Source organism: Oncorhynchus clarkii, chromosome 13 (genome assembly GCF_045791955.1).
Source record: "Oncorhynchus clarkii lewisi isolate Uvic-CL-2024 chromosome 13, UVic_Ocla_1.0, whole genome shotgun sequence".
In the NCBI taxonomy this organism is placed as follows: Eukaryota; Metazoa; Chordata; class Actinopteri; order Salmoniformes; family Salmonidae; genus Oncorhynchus; species Oncorhynchus clarkii.
The window spans coordinates 38,276,007-38,284,664 of NC_092159.1; the positions used below are offsets into that span (position 1 = coordinate 38,276,007).

Below are 8,658 nucleotides of genomic sequence, written 5' to 3' on the forward strand. Positions count from 1 at the left end.
AAGGCAATTATCTGAAAGGAATCATGTGACAATGATGGGTTTACACATAGTTTTTTAATCATCTTGAAAGTGTTAATGTAAAAAATTGTTTTTAACTCGTACATCACAATTAATCTAAAACAATGAAAAATGGCAAACAGTCTGTTGAATGTAAACATTAGAACATTGGGTTTCCAGACCTTTTTTCAGGTTTTATTAGCTCATCATCCTTTTCTATATGCCGTTTCTGAGCCAGGGCTGTGAAGACAAATCATGTCTAATGCTTTACACACACATCACCCCTCAATCCATCTCCAACTCTATCCATCCCTCCCAGGGGTTGCAGTCCCACATCTACCTCAGACACTGAAATGTTCAATGATAAGCCACACAGTGTTCTCTCTGCTGTTCCTGGCTCACTCTTGTGTCTCTGGTGGTTGGGTATGAGGCTTGCGGTACTTGCATTGGATCCAGACACGGTACATGGTCAGCTGCTTGCCTCTGTTCACCTGCAGCCGCCGGTCCACCATGTTCTGGACCTTCTCCAGACCTGCTTCACTGAAGTAGTCATGTAGCTCATCTGGAGAGAGATGTCACGGAGATATTATACACAAAAAAAAAAACAGAAAGGGTCTAGTGTCTGAGGTAGATGTGGGACTGCAGCCCCTGGGAGGGAGGGATAGAATTGGGATACCTCCATGAGACCATTGTAATGATGGACACTATGGAGATGGATTGAGGGGTGATGTGTGTGTGTGTAAAGCATTAGTCATGCTTTGCTATTGGGTTCCCTCAGCCATTTGTCTGCACAGCTCTGGGTTCACCCAGGTGCTTAGATAAAAAGATATACTTAAAAAAAAAAACAGACTTGCAAATTACCACTGTTAAAAAGCAGTACATACTAGCCTTTTGATTGGATTTATTTATTACCTTGAGTGAAGAAATAGACTCGTGTTCCATCACCCCGGACATAAAAGTTATCTGACAAGCACCTTCCTGAAAAAGGAACATTCAATAATTCTATATTTTCCCCAAAACATATACATATTGCTAATCACAATTTACAAGCATTTCGATACACACAAGCATTACGCTACACCTGCAATAACATCTGCTAAATATGTGTATGTGACCAATATAATCTGATTCGATTCCGATCACAGTACCACGCATGAGTGCCTATGGTAACTAACCTTTCTTGAAGCGTAGCTGTGCCATGTCATAGCGCCCATAGTCCCTGAGCAGCAGCACTCCTCCAGGCTTCAGCAGCCGAGCCAGTCTGCTGATGGAGGCCTGCATCCTGACAGAGAATGTTTTTTAAAATTTAATTGCACTTAAATTTTCCCTATCGCACACACGCACCCACACTTGCTTGTTGCCACACTCAAACACAAACGTCACACAGGGGCGTCTTACTTGTCCGGATGCAGGGCTGAGAGCACGAAGATGAGCACTATAACATCCAGGCTGGCGTCTGGGACAGGGTAAATAGCGCCCTCATCACCCAGGTCATGAACAAAGGCATAGCAGCGCCCGGGGTCATACTCTGAATTAGCCTGGTGGTGAAAGGGACAAGATGAATGAATCCATTTATCAGCCAACTAATGACACCATCTATCAAGCATTTCTCCATCTCACCTTGACCAGCTCTACAGCGGTGCTGGAGAAATCACAGCAGTAGACAAAGAGTCCAGGGTCACTGTCCCACACAAAGAAGACAGGGTCATGGAACATGGAGGTGCGAACAGGGTTGCATCTAATACATATTGAGATCTGAATAGCAGATATACAGCATGTGCACACGAAGAGGGTAGTAGCTAGTATAAAACGTCAAACTGGTCAGGCTGCATACTGCATAATGGGACTGCTCAATACACGTGGTCCCAACCACCACTCACTTGTTGGTCTTCAGAATGGGAAAGACAGTATTTCCAACACCACAGCCAACCTATTGAATCAAACAAGGACATAGGTTAGCCTACCTTATGCCTGAGTGCCACATATACTTAGCTGGACCCATATCTGTTTGTGCTCTTGCCAACTCTATTGCTCATTCTCACGGCAAACATGTCTGACATTACAATGAGTGACAATGAGTTGGCATAACACAGACTGGCACTCAAGCTAACATATACTGCAGTCATACTATGATACAATATTCCTCACCTCCAGTATGCGATACATGGCACTGGATCCAGGGTAGTCACCATCTACATGGGCCAGAGGCGTGACTTCACTGCTTTGGCCCTGGCTCTGTTCGAGACCATGTGGTTCACTGTCCTCAGCTCTATCGTCCCCAATACAGGAGTCCCGGTTGAGGCGACACTGTGGGGCCAGCTCAGGGAACTCTGTGAAGAGCCAGTGGCGGTCTTTGAAGAAGCGATTCTCATGGATGGTGTAGAATTCATTCCAGTACTCGTTCGCCCGGCAGTCAAAGTCCTCTGTTGAAATGAGTGGAAGAGATGCAAATTGACTACTACATATACTATATCTTGTTCTGGTACTAACACTACATGACAAAAAGTATGTGGACACCTGCTCGTTGAACATCTCGTTCCAAAACCATTGGCATTAATATGGAGTTGGTTCCCAGCTTTGCCGCTATAAAAGCCTCCACTCTTCTGGGGAGGCTTTCCACTAGATGTTGGAACATTGCTGCGTGGACTTGCTTCCATTCAGCCACAAGAGCAATAGTGAGGTCGGGCGATTAGGCCTGGCTTGCAGTCAGCATTCCAATTCATCCCACAGATGTTCGATAGGGTTGAGGTCAGGGCTCTGTGCCGGCCAGTCAAGTTCTTCCACACCGATCTTGACAAACCATTTCTGTATGGACCTCACTTTGTGCATGGGGCATTGTCATGCTAAAACAGGAAAGGGCCTTCCCCAAATTGTTGCCACAAAGTTGGAAGCACATAATCATCTAGAATGTAATTGTATGCTGTAGCATTTATGATTTTCCTTCACTAGAATTAAGGCGCCTAGCCTGAACCATGAGAAACAGCTCCAGACCATTATTCCTCTTCCACCAAACTTTACAGTTTGCACTATGCTTTCGGGAAGGTAGCATTCTTCTGGCATCCGCCAAACACAGATTAGTCCGTCAGACTGACAGATGGTGAAGCATGATTCTTCACTCCAGCGAATGCATTTCCACTGCTCCAGAGTCCAATACCAGGGAGCTTTCCACCACTCCAGCCAACATGGCAACTTGGCATTGCACAGTGATCTGTGCGGTTGCTAGGCCATGGAAACCCATTTCATGAAGCTCCTGACAAACAGTTATTGTGCCGAAGTTGCTTCCAGAGGCAGTTTGGAACTCGGTAGTGAGTGTTGCAACCGAAGAGAGGTTATATATTTTTTTTTCTCCCCAATTTTGTGATATCCAATTGGTAGTCAGTCTTGTCCCATCGTTGCAACTCCTGTACGGACTCGGGAGAGGCGAAGGTCAAAAGCTGTGCGTCCTCCCCGAAACACAACCCCGCCAAGCCGCACTGCTTCTTGACACACTGCTCGATTAACCCGGAAGCCAGCCACACCAATGTGTCGGAGGAAACACCGTTGAGCTGGTGACTGAAGTCAGCATGCATGCACCTGGCCCGCCACAAGGAGCCGCATGAGCACGATGGGACAAGGAAATCCCGACCGGCCAAACTCTCCTCTAACCCGGACAACACTTCAGTACTCAGCGGTCCAGTTCTGTGAGCTTGTGTGGTCTATCACTTTGCGGCTGAGCTGTTGTTGCTCCTAGACTTTTCCACTTCACAATAAAAGCACTTACAGTTGACCAGGGCAGCTCTAGCAGGGCAGGAATTTGACGAACTGACTTGTTGGAAAGGTGCCACATTGAAAGTCACTGAGCTCTTCAGTATGGCCATTCTACTGCCAATGTTTGTCTATGGAGATTGCATGGCTGTGTGCTCGATTTTATACACCTGTCAGCAACGGATGTGGCTGAAATAGCCGAATCCACTAATTTGAAGGGGTGTCCACATACACTATATATACAAAGTATGTATCTAGCAGGCCTATGTATGGTTGTTTGTTTTATCACTTATTATCAGCGTCTAGCGCTGAAATAATTGATACCATACTCTCAGTTGGTGAAACTGTTCCCACAATTGGAAAACACCCACCCCTCAACACCACCCACCTGCTCTCAAGGATTAACGGGGTGCAATGAACCAACCTGAACTAACATTTGGGCTTACACAAGATATTCTCCTTTAAGCAGCCATTTAGCAGCTTTTTAAGCTTAAAGGGATACTTCAGGATCTACTTTCCCAGAGTCAGATGCACTCTTGGATACCATTTTTATGTCTCTGAGTGCAGTTTGAAGGAAGTTGATAACTAGCGTTTGCGCAATGACTAGAATTCTTTGGTAACCGCTAGCATGCTAGTAGATACCATAGACTTCCAGTCATGGTGCTTACGCTAGTTAGCATTGGCTCGCAAAACTCTCTCTAACTTCATTCACAATGGATGCAGAGACATATAAATGGTATTCATTAGTTCATTTGACTCTGGGGAAGTAGATAAAGAGATGTCATTGCCAAAATCCCAAAGTATCCCTTCTAATGTCAATATACATTTGGTACTTACCAAAGAAAGGAGTTTCACTGAGCAGCTATCGTCATTACTGCCCTACCCAGAAATTGTCTAAATAAAAAGTGACAAACAACTGAAAAAACAGCTTATATGGAAATAACCTTGTTTTTGAGCAAGTGCTCATGTGCCAAATCCACCTCTTTACTGCCACCAGAGATGTGTATATGATGCTCATGTCTCCGCCCTAACAATGGGAGTTGTTGGAAAAACAGTAGACAAGCTTAGGTCCAAAATAAGCCCATAGAAACGTATTGGGCTTATATTTGGACTGATTTTGGCGAGAGTGAAACCTCTCGCTTCGCCTCTTCCTCTCTGATGCCACGCACAGATTGGCTGATCCAGCAGCAGGAAAGGGAATTGATTTGATCACCTACAACAGTGTATGAACCTCATAATCTGTTGTTTCACCCATGCTACACGGAATGCAATAATAGATTAAGTAGACAATATAGGGTAAGTTTTTAGTGATTGCATATTTCAAGGCTTTCTTTAGTGTATTTGAATTATGTTACTAATATTGCAGAAGGTAGAGGTAGATTTAGATTATTTCCAGAAAAGGCATTGGCCATGTTTGAGAGCATTAAAACTGCAATGTATCATGGGTAAATTGTGACTGACTGACTGATCTTCAAATAATAATGGGTCGTTACTTGTGTCATTTGTGGATCGGTCAGTCGAGACATTATATACAGATCTCTGATTGCAGTAATGAGGTAGATTTTTTTTCAGATGCATGTAAATTTTATTTAGACCTTTTTTGGAAGTACATACTGTCTGGGATGGCAGAAATGATGATAGTTGCTCAGTGAAACTCCTGTCTTTGGTAAGTTCCACATGTATTTTGACATTATTAAGCTTGAAAGGCTGGTGAATGGATGCTTCTCGGCTTAAAGGGGGACATCTCCTGTAAGCCCAGATTCTGGTTCAGAACCAACCTTGCTTCTCTTGAGGAAGGGGCTGACTGTTTTCCTGGACCTTCTTCTTGGCAGCTGCCTCTTGCTCCTCTGTCCACTCCACATTGTCCCTGAAAGTGAATGGGACACCAACACCACTAGAAACCAAGAGGAAGACTACCCCATGCCTAGTTCTGTTCTGTCCATATGTTAGCCCAATAATAGACTAATGAAGCCTAAAGTTACTCCTTACAGTCCAAGGACCTTACATGTTCTGTTGAAAAGCAAATGTACAAAAAGGTGATAGAAGATGTAGATAGTTAATCTGTTTTACCAAACAGGTGCTGTAACATGGAAATATGGCCGTGTGGGAACCCTAGCCCTATATAAAAAGCTGTGTATCAATTTAACCTTGTTTTGATTTCTCGCTGATATGAAATGAAAGGTCTTTGTGCTTCCAAAGCCGTACCGCAAGCGATGCATGTTTATGTTCAGACCAAGCCGTGGGGCTCTAAACAAAATATACATGTACAAAAGACAACTTCATCCAATGACTCTTGTGTAATGTAATGGAGCTGAGAGTCACGATCAAGGGCTATTCATGTGTTTACTACCACCAGTAGTATGCATGCTCAAATACGAACCATGCGTTGTGTTGAAAAACTTGACGTGGGTCTGTCAGGAAACGGGTTCCGAACTGAGGTCTTTTCAGTTCTCCAGATGTGGATTCTGGTAATATTTGTTCCGTTTCAGTGATGTTTTGCTCCACGATCCCTCCCACAGTAACGGGCGCTGCCATGTTTAATTGACGCACCGGAAGGAATGTCCAGAGAAGTTGAAGCAAAGACTACATTGTCAACGAGATATCCCACTATAGTCCGTAAATCAGCATTGCCTGTGAGTACTCTGTTACACCAGTTGAGCGCGCCACAGCCCTACATTTGGCATTATGATCGAGAACGTGGCTGCTGGTGAGATCCCCGCGTGGGGATGAATGGAGGTAGGATAAAAGATGATGGCGGGCAAGGAAAAAAGTGCAGCGTATGAATAAATATGGAGTGTGGGATTGCACAAACCTTCTGGAAGATCTGGCGAAGGAGAAGATGGTGGATAAGGGAAAAAGGTGATTATGTTTAGAGGGAGTAATGAATTGAGATTTGCACAGAACTTTTAGAAGAGATAGAGTAGGAAAGTGAGGGTGAATTCATTGTGGTGGCAGGTGATGACCTCCGAGAAGAAGCTGAGTGTAGAGGGCAGCGGTGTGGTGAGGGAGGTTGGCGCCAAGTGCAAAAAGAGGGATACGTCCTATAGTAGCTCAGAGGTGGAACCTGGCGAGTTTATGGGTGTTGTGAGGATCGCCGAGGATGAAAAGGATGATTCTGGCCCCGTGGGACGGAGATTTGTGGAGGGGAATCGATCCTTGCATTTTTGGCTAATCCATATGTGGTGTCAGGTTGGATGGAGAAGAGGTTGGGGACTGTTGAAAGTAACTGAGTGGAATAGTGATGATTTATTGTGTTTCTTCAGTCCAGAGGGAGCGGGTGCTCCGGATCATGCAGTTAGGGACAAGACATGTGACTTGCTTCGCTCTCTGGAGCAGGGTGGAGTTGAAAGGAGTGATAACAGGGATGGCATTGTGTTGAGGAGGATCAGTTGAAATGGAAGATTCGCGGTGTCTGTGACACCCGCCGTTTGGTGCGACGCAGACCCGGGGGGGAAATGGAGAAGACATTGTCTGTCCTGCTGAGTAGAGTCTTTGCCCGACAAGGTCAAGTTAGGAAGTGTAAGGTATCCCGTGAGAGATTTTGTTCCTGGAAATACTACACTGTTTTAGGTGTCAAGCATATGGGTATGTTGCAGCAGTATGTAGGAGGGGAGATTCCTAGATGTGAGAAGTGTGCAGGAGGGCATGAGATGAAGGAATGTGGTTTTACAGGTGGTGTTGAGTGGTATAGTGTTCTGTTCTCCCCGACCGTTGGACAGGAGCAGGATTAGACAGGGTTAAAAAGTGGAACGGGGTAGTGTTTTTTTTTTTTTAGAGAGAGGGCTAACAGTTGGCAGGGTAATTTTCCTTTTTCCCAATTTTGTATTACTGTATCAAAAAATGTAATGTAGGTAGGCCGTGAATGGCCTCACACACCAGGACAGTAGGTGGTGGTTTATGCCCATAAAAATTGGATGCGCTCCGCCAACCAAATCCTTTAGAAGAAAAATAAGACTTTGCACCTGCCCCTCTGGAAATCCTGGGGATGTTCCTCTACTCAACTAACATATGGAATTGTTTTAAGATGGTCATACCAAGGATAATTTAGCTATCTGATGTAGAATTTAAGGACCCCTTTTAGGTATCAAAAATAAATATAATAAAATGATTTGAGGAAACATTGAATTAGGAACACCCCCCTATCCACATCGATGGAACTGTAGTGGAGAGGGTAGTATGTTTTAAGTTCCTCGGCGTACACATCACAGACAAACTGAATTGGTCCACCCACACAGACAGCATCGTGAAGAAGGCGCAGCAGCGCCTCTTCAACCTCGGGAGGCTGAAGAAATTTGGCTTGTCACCAAAAGCACTCACAAACTTCTACAGATGCACAATCGAGAGCATCCTGTCGGGCTGTATCACCGCCTGGTACGGCAACTGCTCCGCCCACAACCATAAGGCACTCCAGAGGGTAGTGAGGTCTGTACAACGCATCACCGGGGGCAAACTACCTGCCCTCCAGGACACCTACACCACCCGATGTCACAGGAAGGCCATAAAGATCATCAAGGACAACAACCACCCGTGCCACTGCCTGTTCACCCCGCTATCATCCAGAAGGCGAGGTCAGCACAGGTGCATCCAAGCTGGGACCGAGAGACTGAAAAACAGCTTCTATCTCAAGGCCATCAGACTGTTAAACAGCCACCACTAACATTGAGTGGCTGCTGCCAACACACTGACTCAACTCCAGCCACTTTAATAATGGGAATTGATGTAAAATATATCACTAGCTACTTTAAACAATGCTACTTAATATAATGTTTACATACCCTACATTATTTATCTCATATGTATACGTATATACTGTACTCTATATCATATACTGCATCTTTATGTAATACATGTATCACTAGCCACTTTAAACTATGCCACTTTGTTTACATACTCATCTCATATGTATATACTGTACTC

The 8,658-nt window shown here is 44.7% G+C and overlaps 1 protein-coding gene across 1 annotated transcript; it reads right to left on the reverse strand.

The window, feature by feature from the left end:
• Nucleotides 1-35: 35 nt before the first annotated feature.
• Nucleotides 36-6,295, reverse strand: LOC139364651 (tRNA N(3)-cytidine methyltransferase METTL2-like). The gene is made up of 9 exons (XM_071101580.1): nucleotides 6,122-6,295; nucleotides 5,520-5,608; nucleotides 2,146-2,420; nucleotides 1,878-1,927; nucleotides 1,618-1,678; nucleotides 1,396-1,535; nucleotides 1,173-1,279; nucleotides 910-975; nucleotides 36-559 (listed from the first exon to the last, which is right to left on the reverse strand). The coding sequence occupies exons 1-9, from the start codon at nucleotides 6,274-6,276 to the stop codon at nucleotides 396-398; spliced, it is 1,107 nt and encodes a 368-aa protein (XP_070957681.1). The 5' UTR covers nucleotides 6,277-6,295; the 3' UTR covers nucleotides 36-395.
• Nucleotides 6,296-8,658: the final 2,363 nt, after the last annotated feature.

Excerpts from the sequence above, each read along its gene's own strand:
- LOC139364651 (XM_071101580.1), bottom strand. The coding sequence starts at position 6,276 with ATGGCAGCGCCCGTTACTGTGGGAGGGATCGTGGAGCAAAACATCACT. Across the intron at positions 1,280-1,395 it reads TCAGCCCTGCATCCGGACAA|GATGCAGGCCTCCATCAGCA; the intron begins GTAAGACGCCCC and ends ATTCTCTGTCAG. Across the intron at positions 976-1,172 it reads ACAGCTACGCTTCAAGAAAG|GAAGGTGCTTGTCAGATAAC; the intron begins GTTAGTTACCAT and ends TTCCTTTTTCAG.